Source organism: Mercenaria mercenaria, chromosome 1 (assembly GCF_021730395.1).
Source record: "Mercenaria mercenaria strain notata chromosome 1, MADL_Memer_1, whole genome shotgun sequence".
Classification (NCBI taxonomy): Eukaryota; Metazoa; Mollusca; class Bivalvia; order Venerida; family Veneridae; genus Mercenaria; species Mercenaria mercenaria.
In genome coordinates, this window is record NC_069361.1 from 45,234,589 (window position 1) to 45,251,285 (window position 16,697).

Here is a 16,697-nt window from a genome sequence, read left to right on the forward strand (position 1 = left end):
TCTGTGCAAAGGATCCGAAAATAAGTTTTCATAGTGAGATTAAGGTAATTCATTCCCGTGTCAGTCAAGCATGGTGTAGCAATATGATATTTCTTGCATTAAATTATTATTAATTGAGTCATTAAAATATGAAATGATAATGAAATGGGAATTACATTACCAGAAATTTGTTAACATTTGTGCTGTAGTTTGCGGAAACGGTCGCTCGTGTGCGTACATCGGCTAAGAAAAGGTGCATAAACCGACCGAGAAAAGGTCCATAAATCGGCTAAGAAGAGGTTACGATTTGCCGCCCGATTTGGAAGCACACATTTACTGTTACTGAATATGATTCTTAGTTAGTCAGACATTAAGTACACATTGGCGGATGGAGAAACGGATGCTTGTTAGATGTGGCCTGAACATTCTGTTTTCATTATGCAATATAACTGTACTGTTTACAACGTTAGCAGTGTATCAATGCCATTCAGTTCGAATTTAGAGGGAAACATTATTTTTGTAAACCTTGGAAGTCTTAGATCCAAACTTATTAAATCGCTTGCCGGTCAACAGTCCGGACGAAGCACTGTTGGGTCAATTGTTTTGACTAATGACTTTCATTTTTTCTAACATGACATCAGAAATTATTTTTTTATTATTATTATTATTTTAGAATATTTCTTTTGTTTGCCAAGCAAAATAAAGTGTTGAACTATAGACCAATCAATAGCACAAACTATTGACTGGCGATTTGTAGATAACTATTAAGTCATATAAAGATATTTGTTTCTTTTTTTCAGGAACTGTAACGTCTGTTGCATTCATATAGTTATATTATTACTCTTGCAATAAAGTTACTAGCAGAGTACTTGTAGAAAGACGTTACTATGCACCAAAAAGGAATCGTCCCGATTAATTTTCTTGTTTCTTTTCTTTCTATTTAATTCCTATATTGTTCTTATTTTTTCATACTTTAGTCAGGACAGTATCTTCTAAACCGCTTTAGAAATTAAGAGAAACTTGATATTGGTAAATGACTACAAGGACTTATTCGGAATTATCTCCCTTGCACTTCTTGTCTTACTAAGAGCGACAAGATGCAACGCAAAACCATAAGCGTATCTCGAGTATCTTTAGGATTAATTCCCTTTTTTAACAGAGGTACAGTGATTGAGTGAAAACTTCAATGATTACTTGTTTATTCCTCATTCATAACAAAAGCTATATTGGAGATATGACTGCCTCGATTGCAAATTTATCACTTTTTAAAAAAGATTGTTTATCGTTATTTGACCCACACCGGCACACTTAAGTTCATGTAATGACTTTCAGGTTTCAATAAAATAGGAAGACCCTAGTTACTACTCATCAATTCCGGCACGAGAATACTCTTGAGCAAAACCAGTAAACTACCAATCTTCAGCAAGTCAGCATTCTATGATAACATTACAATGTATAAAATATTAAATATTACGGAGCGTACATTATATTACAATTGAATATGTGAATATGCATAGACAGAAGTTCAGATTATAAATACCAGAGCATAAACATTCTTACAACTGTACAAACATTCTTACAATTGTTTGCCTATGTCAGCACTAAGTAACTCGGGTTGCTATTAATGCTTAATATGAAAAAAATATTTGTTCTTCCTCCTATTTTTCAATTTCTGCACCAAGTCTGTCTGTTGTTTAATGTTACGTATTGAAGGAAATAAATGTTTATGTATGTGCGCATGTCCGTCTGTCTATATGGACCGCACGTTTAATCACCCTTCGGTACTTCTCGTACAATCAAAGACAAGAAATGTACATACCAGAAGTACTTCTGATGTTGGGAGAGTTAAAGTTATAAGAATTTAATAAAAAAAAAAATAATTAATGCATAGCATATGTCAAAGTATCGAAAAAACGGTTTTATATCATGTAATTGGCGAAACAGTTATTGGTCGAAATAAAGTTTTACAGTATGTATGACATCAAAATATAAATTAAAATCAGAACCAGTTATGTAACAAACAAAACAAAAAGAGAAAAAAAATAGAAAGAAAGAAGAAGAGAAAAGAAAGGAAATACAATTACACGATATCATATGATATCGCTGAAAGAAGATAGTTGCACTGCAATGAAACAAACTTTTCCACTTGTAACTTTGAATATGAGCCGCACCATGAGAAAACTAACACGGCGTATTTGCGATCAGCATGGATCCAGACCAGCCTGCGCATCCGCGCAGTCTGGTCAGTATCCATGCTGTTCGCTAACAGTTTCTCTAATGCATTGCAATATGCTTTGAAAGCGGATGCGCAAGCTGGTCTGGATTCATGCTGTTCGCTAACAGTTTCTCTAATGCATTGCAATATGCTTTGAAAGCGGATGCGCAAGCTGGTCTGGATCCATGCTGTTCGCTAATAGTTTTTCTAATGCGTTGCAATATGCTTTGAAAGCGGATGCGCAAGCTGGTCTGGATCCATGCTGTTCGCTAACAGTTTCTCTAATGCATTGCAATATGCTTTGAAAGCGGATGCGCAAGCTGGTCTGGATCCATGCTGTTCGCAAAAGCATTATTGGTTTTCTCATGGTGCGGCTCATATATTGGTTAAAATTTTATAGTTCTTTGCTTTCACGAGTGTTTGTAAGACATTTAGATTAAATGGAACAGTTTAACATTTATCCCTAGGATCTCTATAAGAGTATTTTAATTCAAAATCTATTCAAAGTACGTTTGTATAGATCTTTTAAGGACATCAGATCTTAGTATAGTTAAACACATTAGCTTAAATGTACACAGTAGAATTTCTAACCGGCGACGTAAAAAAACGTTTGTCTAAAAGTTGTCAAGGTATGAACAGAATTATTGAACTTTGTAGCTCCAAGTGACTTTTGCAGAACTTTTCAGACTGTTACTGTTCTAATATATTACTTTTCCGTAGCTTTATTAACCAAAGGAAGCATTTAATAGTAAAATAATGAAGTTTTTTAGTAATGCTTTATTTTTTATTAAAACATCGATTTTACACGCAGTTTTTATTGTGCGCCAACTGAAATCTTAAGCGTATTTTCATATAAAAGGAAAGCACTTAGAAACTTATAAATTTCAAAATGCTACAGCTATTATTATATACTGAAATAGTATGTTTTCTTTTCCAAATTTAACAGCTGATTTTCTAATTATTTCAACAGAAAATATATATTATACAGAGGCATTTAGTTTTGAGTACTACCTACAGTTTTAATACTGACAAGTAATGTGATCTTGGCCTGTAAGTGCTTTAATATGTGCAGTCTCCTTAGGGGAAAAAAAAAAAAAAAGAAGAAGTTGGAATGCACGGGGAGATTTTCTAAATCAGACTGTCTTTAAAGATATCCATGACATTGTAAATTGAAAACGGTCCATGCAAGGGTATTCTTGCATACCAGACGGGGATTTCCGGTATTTTACCGGAGCTGGAAAAATCCATCTTACACCCCGGGGTGTAAGAGGACGATCGTGCTGTAAATGACGTATTACGAACTAAATTATGTAGAAGATTTATGTAGTAATTTATATTTTATTTCATAAAACGGAAAAATTCCAATACCTTGACAGTTCCTCTTTGTTCCTGTATATTTCTGGATTCAAAAAACGTTATTTTATCAAAAAATCATAACGTTACCCTGCAGCTGATAAAACAAAACCTGAACTAAGCTTTGTCATTTATCTTTGAAACGTCATGACGTCTTTCCTGTTCACGGACGTTGGTTTCCCGCGCTTTGTTTAAATACGCTACAATAAGAAATAGTTCTAAAAAGAAAGTCGTTCGATTGATTTTATTTTTACAAGAATTTCTTGAATATGGTATGCAAGAAAAAGATTCGACCACTGACTGTAGATGCAGATAGGAATATCTGGCTCTCGGGAAACTGTTTACGCGGTAACTCGGCAGGAGCCTCGTTACCGCCTAAACAGTTACCCTCGAGCCAGATATTTCCATTTGCACCTACAACTAGTGAAAGAATCTTATATTCTTGCATACCAGACTTGTATTTCTGGTGATTTCACCGGTGCTGGAAAACTCGTGCTGTAAATGACGTATAACGAGCTACATATGTACAGAAGATTTGTGTAGTAATAATAGGCTAATACTTTACGTAAAACGGGATAAAAATCTAATACCTTGATAGTTCCTCTTTGTTCCTTATAACATATTTCGATTCAAAAAAACGTAATTTTACGGAAATAACATAACGTTCATTGCAGATGATAAAACAAAACCAGAACTATTACGTTGTTTTCGTCTTTGTCACTTGAAAGTCGTAACGTACTTCCTGTTTACGAACGTATAGTTCCTGCGCTTTATTAATATTATAAGGAAAAAAGTGTTATAAGAAAATCATTTGTTTAAGAAATAATATATCTCATTTAGTGATTTTTCGCTGAATAAATCATTGTTTGGGAGTTCAGATGCGAAGGAATTATATCACGAGGGCGCAGCCCGAGTGATATAATAATACGCATCTGAACGACAAACAATGATTTTATTCAAGAGCAAATCACTATTAAAATGAGATATATTATTTCGATTCTAACACGTTATCAAGGACTTTAATGTCTACATCTTTGACAGCATTTATTAAATATTTGCCCGTTTTCAATCGGATTCTTTTCCAGCGCGCCGCTATGCCGTTTGACGCTATGACGTAATAATTGTGACGTCAGAACAGTGAATTGTTGAATAATAATTCATTGTTTTCAGCCTTCTTTGTTTAACGTATCGTGTTAGAATTGAATTTATTTTTTACTATTATTTGTTGAATGTGGTATGCAAGAAAAAGATTCTATCACTGGCTGTAGGTGCAGATAGGAATATCCGGCTCTCGGGTAACTGTTTACACGGAAACTAGGCTCCTGCCTAAACAGTTACCCTCAAGACAGGAAATTTCCATCTGCTTTGGTCGCCCTTAAATGCAGTCAATCGGTTCTATCTGAACAATTTACTGACCTACGATGGACGCCCGACATTCTACCAATACCAACGGTTCACTCTGAACCCTTGGATGAAATGAGTTAAAATTGATCAATGTGTTTTAGATAGCATATTAAAAGGTGTAAAGGATCCAAACTAAATTTAAAAAAAAAGTCTCTTTTTTGCTAGTCACTATAAAGATTTGATATAAAATAAAATGCCTTAAGTTGCACTTGATTCACATATAAAACATAGAGCTCTACTAGTATTTAGATATTACTGATTGAATAGTTATGATATTTATATTGTTGATGTATTTACGGAGGCGTTAATAAACGCTTACGGCCGCTTACTTTCTACCTATTTTTGTCCTTGAAAACAAACTGACAGCGATTCGTCGCTAAATTGTTTAGTTATTGGAGTGTCTACACTGTCTTTTCGGTTCACTTATTGACACTAAAAATTCAATAGAAGTATTTGTCGTTTTAAACCCGCACACACATACGATTTAAGGATCAATTTAATACTTAATTTAAAGGTCATTCCGCACAGCGCCAGCGGCCTGAATTGACTTGAAAAAATGGACCATTTATACTTTTACACGGTGTTATTTTTCACCGCAGTATTATTCGCGAATTCCCAGGATCCAAGGATATCTAGTAAATTGGGAGAAATTGTTGGGAAAATTAAAAGTGTGCCTATCGAAGGATTACCCTACCAAAATGTACACGAGTACCTCGGCATTCCCTTTGCCAAACCACCAGTTGGAGAACTGAGATTTCGCAAACCAGAACCTATGACGTCATTGCCTTCGCCATTTTATGCGCAGAGTCATGGCGCAATATGTCCGCAGATAACGATGACTCCAGTGGATGTTGAAGCCGAGCAGAGTGAAGATTGTTTGTTTCTTAATGTATATGTACCAGACCGACCAGCTGATAAGCCCACCGGTCATGCAGTAATGGTATGGATATATGGTGGTGGGTTTGTAGAAGGAGCTTCGAACTTCTACGATTGTTCTACTTTATCTATTGCAGGAAATATAATTGTAGTCACGATTAACTACAGGCTTAATGTATTTGGGTTCCTCAATACTGGTGATGAAAATGCTCGTGGAAACTTTGGTCTCTGGGACCAACATTCGGCTTTACAATGGGTCCATGATAACATTGGGGACTTCGGTGGAGATAACCAACGAGTAACAATTGCTGGTGAATCTGCCGGTGCTATGAGCGTAATGACACAGGCAATTACTCCAGGTAATCGAGGACTTTTCCAAAGAGCTATTGCACAAAGTGGAAGCATGTCCATGCCCGTTTTGGATTTCGAGAGAGACGGATTGAAAGATACTATAACCTTAGCTGGCAGCTTAGGATGTGAAACCGACTCAATGGTTGACTTAATGCGCTGTTTAAGAGAGAAAAGTGTTGATGAATATTTAACAGCAGTATACTCACTTTTATCCAATGTATCTTATAGTCCAGTACTGGATAACGATTTCATCAAAGTAAATCCTCGGTACATTGCAAAGATGTCAGAAATTCGCAGTTTAGATGAAATTGAATTTTTCCGCTCAGTTGATATTTTGAGCGGTTTCAATGCCTTTGAAGGCGCTTTGTTTTTGCCCTTTATTATGGATCCCACCAAAATAGAAAATATGCAGCCCACACGCCAAGAAATGAAGAGACAGTACTTGCCTGCCGCGATGAATATGCTCTATCGAACAGGGTTTGCAGACGAAATTATGAACCTCGTAGAAGCTCATTACACAAATTGGTCGAATCCTGATGACTTTCACTCCATTCGGTTACAGATCACCAAATTGCTAGGGGATGCTAGTTTTGGTGTACCGGCTGTAGAAATGGCTCGCCTTCATAAGATATCGTCTGCTTCCAGAAACTTCATGTATCACTTCGCGCCAAAACCATCTGTCAGACTGTTACCTACTCCAACCTGGATACCTGGGTCAAATCATGCCGATGAGATTGGGTTTATTTTTGGGTCACCCAACCTCGGTGTCGGTGACGGGAATGCCTGGGAAACAGACCTTATCATAAAAATGATAACGTACTGGACAAACTTCATCAAATCTGGGTACTAAACAAATACATTTTCGTCAGCTTGTTCTTGTAACCATTCAACGAAGTCATCCACTATATGCATAGGGTCTTTTCATTCTTACGTCCAGTTATCTCCTGAATCATAACCTTTCGGTTATGTATGGAAATGCTTCTGTTCAGACTTCAGATTATAGCGGTTTTTATGTAAAAGCTGAGACATAGGTAAGGAATTCTGACATTTTCTTTCTAGTATTCTTACAAACGAAAAATTAGCGAATGCTGTTTGATGCACGATTGAACAATTACATATATGCAAGATATTGTGTGCAGCGACAAACTATTTGCCTCCTGTCATCTTTAGAAGTACACATGATGACATTTCAGCGGTTCTGTGCCACCCATACCGCGTTCTATTGTTGTTTTCGAACACACGTTTTCTTGCGGCAAATAGTCGGCGTCAGTTGATCAAAGATACAGGAACGTTTCAATTTATCCCTACAAAAAAACTTCTGAGAGAGTTGTTTACGACGGAAATGCTAAATATTACGGTTCGGTTGATGATGTTATGATTATTCAAAGATTGCTATGATTCTTCGTAAAACCGAATCATAACATCTAATAAACTGCGGCATTTCACTCGTAAAAATTGAAACGTTTGTGTTTCTTTGATCAGCTAAAAAATCTTGTATGTATGTAATCGTTGTTCAATCGTGCATCGAAAAGCATTTGCTGATTTTTCATTTGTAGTAATATTAGTAAAAAACACGAAAAAATTCCTTACCTGTGTCTCTGTTTTTACATTAAAACCGCCATAACCGCTAGTCAGAACAGAAGCATTTCCATACTTAACCGAAAGGTTATGATTTTGGAGATTACCGGGCGTGACTCTTTTTATTGAAAGGTTATGGGACATAATATAATTTTATTTCTGTTTCACTTTTAACAGTCAAAAACACACATAAATGTGTAGAATTTATAAATGAACCGAAAACATTACAATTCAGGAAAATGATATAACAAAAACAAAAATGAGCCGCACCATGAGAAAACCAACATAGTGTATTTGCGTCCAGCATGGATCCAGACCAGCCTGCGCATCCGCGCAGTCTGGTCAGGATCCATGCTGTTCGCTAACGGTTTCTCTAATTGCAACAGGCTTTGAAAGCGAATAGCATGAATCCTGACCAGACTGTTGATTTTCTCATGGCGCGGCTCAAATAACGTCGATGTCGCACAATATTTAACAAGAGCATATAAACATTCTCTGATATCAAACTGAATCAAAATCCACACATCTGCTTTCTTGTAAATGGTACTCGATTGTTTTATAAGTAAGTTTTAATGTGTCCTTTGTGACCTTTGAAAACTGCGCGAGATCGTAAAATGAATATAATTATATCATTTGATACTTGATTTTCCCTGAAACCCTGACATTTCAACACCGTATTGTTCTTAGACTATGGCAAATATGTATAACCAGTAGATGTAATCTACAATTTATAATGTTTGTATTTACGAATATAAAAAAAAAATCTTTTTTTTTTCTTTTGTTATTACAGTGATCCAAACTCACCAGAGTCTGTTACACCATCCTGGCCTGAATACAGCATAGACAACGGAGATTATCTGGTGCTGGACAAATCCATGTCTGATGAATCTGCCAAACAACATTTCTATGCGGAAGAGGCAAACTTCTGGCTGGAAATATTTCCGGATCTTGTCGAAGCTGTACAAGGGGACGGCAAGGGAGGTTGTGGGGACGGAACTTTCACAAGTTCTGCTCCTAATGTTCCTGTTTATGGTTCAGTTTCATTCATAACGGCGGTGATTCTAACTTTTGTTTCCTTCTTTTAGTTTTGACCAAAGGGATAAAGAAAATGATTATCAGTTTATTTTACTAGGCCTTGGAGCAGCATGATTTTTTTTTGTGTTTTATTCTTTCATTGTAACAAACTTCAAGATTTTGTGTGCCTTACCGACATGAAATGCAATGCAAATTTCAAAATGTAACATTAAGTGATATGCAATTTAAACGTTGAAAAAATTCGTGTGTGTACTTCTTATGGAGCAAAATGCGTATGGCATTGATACTGGAATGTTTTGATTTAAGCTTAACTTGCATTTATGACCTTTCTGGACACGGACAAAAAGCGATCACCAAGCTCCTGTCGTAAGGCTCGGTTTGTTAAAATCTATTAACACTGTGATTTGTTTGATAAATGGTATTTATTGCATGAAAAATACCAAAAAAAGATGAGAACATATTTCTAACCAAAATGGCATACAGAAAATTCAATTTATATAAGAGAAATGTTCTATTTTCTAAAACAAACACACATTTTATTTAAACAAAACACTCTTCAAACACAACAATATCGTTACTGAATGTGAGGGTATTCGGATGAACGGCTAGCAAAACATGTACCGGTTATGTCAATATTTGATTTCTTTATACAACGTTCTAGTTATTGAAGTTGTATATTACATGTACATCGTATAAGCTGCTTGTAATAAATCAATACTCTAAGATTAATACATTGCTATAACTTTCAATGTACTTAGTTTTCTATATTCCAAACCCATTTGAATTTTATATATTCCCCAATACATCTGAATTACGGAATAAAAAGGGTTAACATTTTAATTTTGTTAAAATACCATTTCAGATCTAAAGCTCTAAGTTACAAAATATTTCATCGTCGTGGTACGATTTAAATATTGTTTGTGCCAAGATAAAAAATATTAGACCATGACTTTTTAGCCAGTTGTCTTAATCTCGTAAGTAACGCATTACTTTGCTTTGGTAAATGTTTGTGACATTTATTTTCAAAAGTTTAATGTTAAAGACCACTTACAAACATATAAAAATCATTTTAATTTCTCATCGTCAGCTAAGTTATTCATTCCATAGTTGAATATATAACCCCTGGCAAGTAGATTATTTTTATAAAGGACATGTCATGAGATAGGCTATATGTTGATAGTTGTACTATTTATGAAATGCTGGATTTACATTTTGTCCTTTTTAGTATCATCAAACGTTGACAAAAAGAATTTATGATAGAGAAAAATGTTCTGTATTTCAAAGGTCAAGATCAAACTTAGAAGTCAAAGTTAATATTCCTATTATGCAAGAAAAATTTAAAACATTATTCTAAATGATTTACATCTTTAAAGTAACTGTTTAACCTCTGCTTTAAAGTTTTATCCGGCATGCTTCCTTTTACAGTACTAGGACAGGACATGTATGACATTGAGCAACGAGCAAGACACGACGCCTCTATAATCATTAGCGTGATGTGGTTTAATGGTGGTTAATTCATGCCGTTTTATTTATTTCGTTTATTTTATTCTGTCGCAGCGACACAACGGCAAACATTGTTATGGTGCTTCGCCAAATGTCGCTCTGCCGAACGTCGTAATAGCATAGTGCGCCGATAAACGAGGCCCCGCCAAACGTCGCCCCGCCGAATGTCTGCAGGCGGAAGCTTGTCCTGTCAAACGTCGTCTTTTCGCCTTCTGAAATGACATTATAATATTAATTAAATTAGAAATAAAAGTCTGTAATATTTTTAAAAATATACTGTATTTGTTAGTCCCTAATGAAGTGTAACCAGAAGAAATTTTCCACTCTTACCCCCAACCCCTCAGCCACATCCCAACATTCAATCCACCGGTGAGTCTATCAGTGACACTTTTAAATTACAAGATATTTCATGATAGATGAAAATTAGACGGACGGATGCATATTGCCTTTTTTCATGAAAAAGCTTGCTACACATGTAACTGATGGACCCACTAATGGACTTGAAGGTGTGTGTGTGTGCATGTGCGTGTGCGTGTGTTGGGGAGCGGGGGAGGCACTATTGAGATTGCGCGATTTCCTCTAGTAAAATTTCGTTGGGGACCAAGGCGTATGAACATCGACCGGTAAAAATAATACCCCGTGATGGCAGTAGATCTATTTTAAGGTTGCAAGTTTCGTGTGATGCGCTTTTCCATTTCTAAAGGTTGGTCGTTTAACCACCACATTTATCGCTTTGAAAATAGGGTCTGTTTGATATTATCACTTTAAAAACTAAAATGTTGTCGTCCCGACACTTATAAAATCTTAACAAGAGTTCGTAAGAGAGTTACCAACCAGGCGCGTAGCTGCCTTTACGCAGATACGCAACTGCGTAGTGAAAATCTGGCAAGTATACAAAATTAAATTGGCTAATCTCTTTCGTTGCAATAAGAAGTCTATATCATGCAACGGAAGTTGCTTCATACGCAGTCATTGCTTACTTCATATTCTGTTTAACAATTTAGGTACAGTGTTTTTACAGTACTTCGTTATCTAGAGCGCTCTATCCTACTACATGTATTTGATTACTTATTTTGTAATAATCCTGAGCATGTGAAATATTACAATCGTACGCCGTCTATGCTAACGGTTTAAAAAGGCAAACTTCTATAATAGAACTATAACACAATATCAAAAATTGAAAACAAATTGGTGGCTTTCAAGCCTAAAAGAAATTTTGAATAGGATATATTATATAATACTGCAGACGTAATTTTCACGCATAATGGTTATTAAAAACCTGCTCCAGTCCTACCTTTTAACCTTAAATTGTCACTGAGAAAGCATGAAAATCCTGAATGAACAGTGACGCCTGTCAAAAAAGAGTCTATTATATATATTAAATTCTATGTATTAAAATATCTGTAGTTTTGCGTGCTAAAGTGCGGCGCGCTGCCGTTAACTGTTACCTTTTGTAATCATGGCTTGCATACACACAATAGAATTTGAATAGCCGCGGAACAGGGCTTTAAGTTATTTTCAGACGCCATAGAATATCTGATATATCTTATAACTGTACTTAAGTGTATACAATTATCAATTATTCCATGGTCACATTATTGAAGGAAATAAAATTAAATAGAAATCAAATAATTATACCCAATTATTGACCGGGTATGACACCGGTACAAGTTATCCGAGGTTAGAATAGTTCGTGACATCCAGTTCACAGTGAGATAAATATCTTCTTTCTTTATTATTGGTGATTACATAATTTTCAATAGCATTATAGGTAACTAAATTATATGTATTATATTTCAGAAGACCTTAAAATTTATCAGATCAAGATTTCAGTGTAATACAATGTACTTGGTTTTAGATAGATGTCGTTGAGATATAACTATCAACCATCACGCTATGTTTTTAATATTTGTTTTATGAATCAGTATGTTAGTACAATATCTACCCAATGCTAATGTTCAACCCTTGTATAAAACTTCTTAAAAGGACTGTTAGGCTATAGCCAAATATATGTTATTTCAATGTTTATTTTAACACTGGGACATGGAAATATGTTCCTTACATCCGATAGTTTCTATAATCATGTTTGCTATAACCACTTTGTTTTACATTGAAGGGACATTTTAAATTGTTCCTAATAACCAAAAATTTACCGAAAATTCATTATAACTGTGTTCGTTATATTTGAAGTTAACTGTAAACATTAATTTTGCTAGCGTGAAATCACAATGGCGAGGTACGAGATCACAATGGCGAAGCGCGAAATTGTGAATTTTCCGTAATTTCGCGCTTCGCCATTGCAGTCTTGCGCTTCGCAAACATAATTTTGCGTTTTGTGCTTCTCCATCATGCACAGGTGATAAGCGAAACGTTTGATCACGACGGCGAAACACGAAATCATGATGGCAAAGCACGAGATCACAAGCGCAAAATCTTGAAATTTTCTTAATTTCGCACTTCGCCATCGTGATCTCACGCTTCGCCACCGTTATTTCGCTCTTCACGCTTCGCTAACATGCGTAGGTGATACGCGAATGGCAAAGCACGAAATTGCTAAAATTTTGCGATCTCCCATTTCGCCGTCGCTGCCTCGCGCTTCTCATATTCATAGAGAAAGCAGAGCGTGAGATCACGAACATTGCTTTATTTCGCACTTTGCCATCATGATCTCGCGCTTCGCCGTCGTCATTTCGCGTGTCACGCTTCTCCATCATGGACAGGCGATACGTGAAGAGCGGAATCACGATGGCAAAGCTTGAGTTATGGCATAATTCCTTTTAAGGTTTAGCAGTATATCACAAAACAACAGATTTTTTAGTAAATGAACAGCATCTTGACACACATCTTATCTGTCCAATACATGTTTTACTGTTCTGTCCCATAGAGTTGGATACTGAAAATATTCTAATTTAGTTGTCCTCCTTGAAATAAGAATGCCATTTGTAAAGAAATAAATGTAAACAATTGTCAAAAACGATGTTTTACCTAGTTATGTAAAGTTTAAACACTCGCACGATGTTGAAAATGCATCAAAACGAAGACATGCAACAGCTTTTAAAAAAATGGTGAGTTTTTAAAGGCGCTGAACTGTCCAGAAGTGTGGCCCCTTCATGCAGTCCCTTTCCGGAATTCAATACATATATCAGTAAATTGACAATGGTTTTGTAGAATAATATACATGTTTTATACGCTGTTAAATTTTCATGTAAAACAATGCTTTCTTTCTGTGATTTGATGACGTTCGAACTTTTTTCATCGAAACATGGACCTATACCTTAACAGCTATCGTATATATATACTTACAAACATATCCCTTGAATGATATATCCAGTCATAATAATATTTTGGAAGTGTGTTACCACGAACCATCTGTTTTAAATAAATATTTGCACACATGTAGGCCTACATGAACAACAGTTTACATGTGCAATATTGCACGAATATCTAGTAAAACAATACATTTTATATAAAAGAAATGACAAAGAATAAATTATTCTGGAAATATTTATGCTTCAAATATACGCTACAATTTACACCATTTGCCGTTCTCACATTAAAAAAATAATCAAGGGGAGGATACCCCGACCCCCATATTACCTCTGCGTACTATGTAAAATGTCCCAGCTACGCGCCTGCCAACGTCCCCCGCCTAGGGACATTTTCCACGAAACATATTGCATGCCAATACAGCATTCTAAAAATAGGGCAACATACTAACAATGTACATACGTCATAACTATATATTATATAACCCATAAAGACCTTATGAAGTTTGAAAATGTCTGGAAATCTATAATTGTTGAATGCTTTCAAATGCTAATATCTGTATTTTAAAGACTTGATGTGATTCTGTTTTTAAACTGGTAAGGAAAAATAAACAACAGTACCACAATATACACCCGTCATAGCAAATTTCTTTACACTAGCACCTAGTTGTATTTATAGGACCTACAATTGTGTCGGTGCGACGTTAAACCTTTGCATATGGATTATTTTTGGCCAGTTATAAAAAAAAATATGATATAAGTTATTTATAGTTACAACAAAGGGAAGATAATCGTAAAAAAATATCTCTATGATACAAGTCCACACAAAACTCCTAACCAGGTAGAGATAGGTCAAAATACACATAAACATTGGTTGTAACGTGCATGTTGTACCACAGAAAAGTGGTCTCGATTCTTTTCTACGGCCAGAAATAAAAAAGTTACAGTTCAATAATTGAATAAAAGCTATTTATAGTAACACCAAAGGGAATTAATTCTAAACACAATGGTGCCTCGTGGTGGTGAACATGTAGCCAAGTAACATCAAAATCCCTTCATGCATGAAGAAGAAATGCTCCTGACAAAGTCATTCTTGAATTTGATCTTTGATCTTTAAGTATGGCCTTGACCTTAGACATAGGGACCCGATTCTTGCGCATGGCAAATCAATTCATTATAGGGAACATTTTTGCCAATTAATTTTAAAATCCCTTGATGAATGGCAGAGTTATTGACATACAATAAACAGACAGTGTTAACTTTAACCTCTAAGTGTGACGTTGACCTCAGAGCTAAGTGTCTGGGTCTTGCACATGACACGTCCTATCATTATGGGAAACATTTGTGCCAAGTAATTTTAAAATTCCTTGATGAATAACAGAGTATGGACCGGACACGAAACAGACCCTGGTAATCTTTGTTCTCTAAGTGTGACCTTGACCTTAAATCTAGGCGTCTGGGTCTTGCGCATGACACGTCCTCTCGTTATGGAAACATTTGTGCCAAGTAATTTCAAAACCCCACTTGATGAATGGCAGTTATTGACCGGACCTGTTAACGTTTGACCTCTAAGTGTGACCTTAACCTTGAAGCTAGGGATCTGAGTCGTGCGCATTACACGTCGTCTCATTATGGAAAACATTTATGCCAAGTTATTTCAAAATCCCTTTTCGATAAGTTATGGACCGGACACAAAGTATGACGGACGGAAGGGAGGAAGGAAGGATGGAAGGACGGAAGAACGCAGCCTATTTCTACATCCCCCTTTTTCCTTTGAAAAAAGGCTAGGGACAATTAGAAGAGGCTAGTACTGGTTCTTCAGTGGAAAGACGGCTTCGCGTGTTTCGGTACTACACATCGGGTACGTTAAAGAACTAGATTCTATTCTTACAGTAAGGCTAAATTACACGGTCAGATTGCTGAGTATCTGTTCTGCTAACAGATTAATCTGGCACCCCGGGTGGCTGCCTTTGCATGTAAATCGCCTTTGAACGTGTTTGTCTTGACAAATGCGCTATATAAGTCTGGTATAATATATATAACATAAAGAATGGCCATAAAGCTTTTTGTTCATTTAAAGAAGATCTATAACTCTAATGGAGTTATGACCCTTTAAAAAGCTCTTTTCTTTCTATACACAAAAACGTTATGGAAAGTTTCAATCACGTCAACGAATTTGAATACACAATTTCTGAGACACATCAATATGCTTTCGTTTTAGAGAGAAACAATAAGATAAAAATATTGCAAGATTTCAAGTACCGCCAAAGATATCATGATATATGTGATTATTTCTTATTCATGACAAGAGAAAAATACACACGACAGGTATTTAACTTATAATTGAAATTCTCTCAAAAACATAAACTACAGAATTCTAAAATTTGTGCATTCTGAACTGTTTTCATCAAGCGAGAAATAAGAGAGTACACTGTTTAGTAACCATACAACAATGGAAGGGATTTAAAGCTTCATTGACACTAATGGAAGTTCTCTTTAAAATGACAGCGTGTTAAATGATATAAAAGTACAAAGGTTAAGTATATTCTAAACACTTCTTCTAATGTTGTTACATTACATACAGAATCGTATTACTGCAGCATGATAATAAACTTTTCTCATGTTATCACATTACATTACATGTACTTAAGCATGATATTAAACTATTCTAATGCGTTCTCATTCAGCATATAGTCGTATTACTTTCACATGATATTAAAGGCTCATAATGTCTTTGTTTAAAATTTCCGTTATGAACATAAAATACATTTTAGAAGTGCTTTTCAAACCATGTAGTTACACATTAAATCTATTGTGAAAGTTTTTGTATCTGTTTTTAAGAAAAAAAACACATTATGGACCTTTAAACACTTCTTATACTATCACATTACGCATAAATGACAATAACATTAGCATGATATTGAACCCATATTGCGCATGGACTCGTTAATAATATTCACAGCAGTAAACAACCTATATTGTTATGTTTTTTTACTAGTAATTACTCGGCAACAGTTGTTGATATGATTAAACTGAAATGTTTGCGTTGGCATATAATTATATATTTCACTATATATAGAATACTCATTATTGTCAAAAAACTGTCCTTTGAACTTGAAACTTTACTGCAATGTTTT

General features: G+C 35.4%; 1 protein-coding gene across 1 annotated transcript; it reads left to right on the forward strand.

Annotated features, from left to right (window-relative positions):
• The first annotated feature begins 5,254 nt into the window (after nt 1–5,254).
• Nucleotides 5,255–9,533, forward strand: LOC123545634 (carboxylesterase 5A-like). Its single transcript, XM_045331952.2, has 2 exons — nt 5,255–7,021; nt 8,547–9,533. Exons 1-2 carry the CDS (start codon nt 5,508–5,510, stop codon nt 8,839–8,841), a joined length of 1,809 nt encoding a protein of 602 aa, XP_045187887.2. The 5' UTR covers nt 5,255–5,507; the 3' UTR covers nt 8,842–9,533.
• The last annotated feature ends 7,164 nt before the right edge of the window (nt 9,534–16,697 follow it).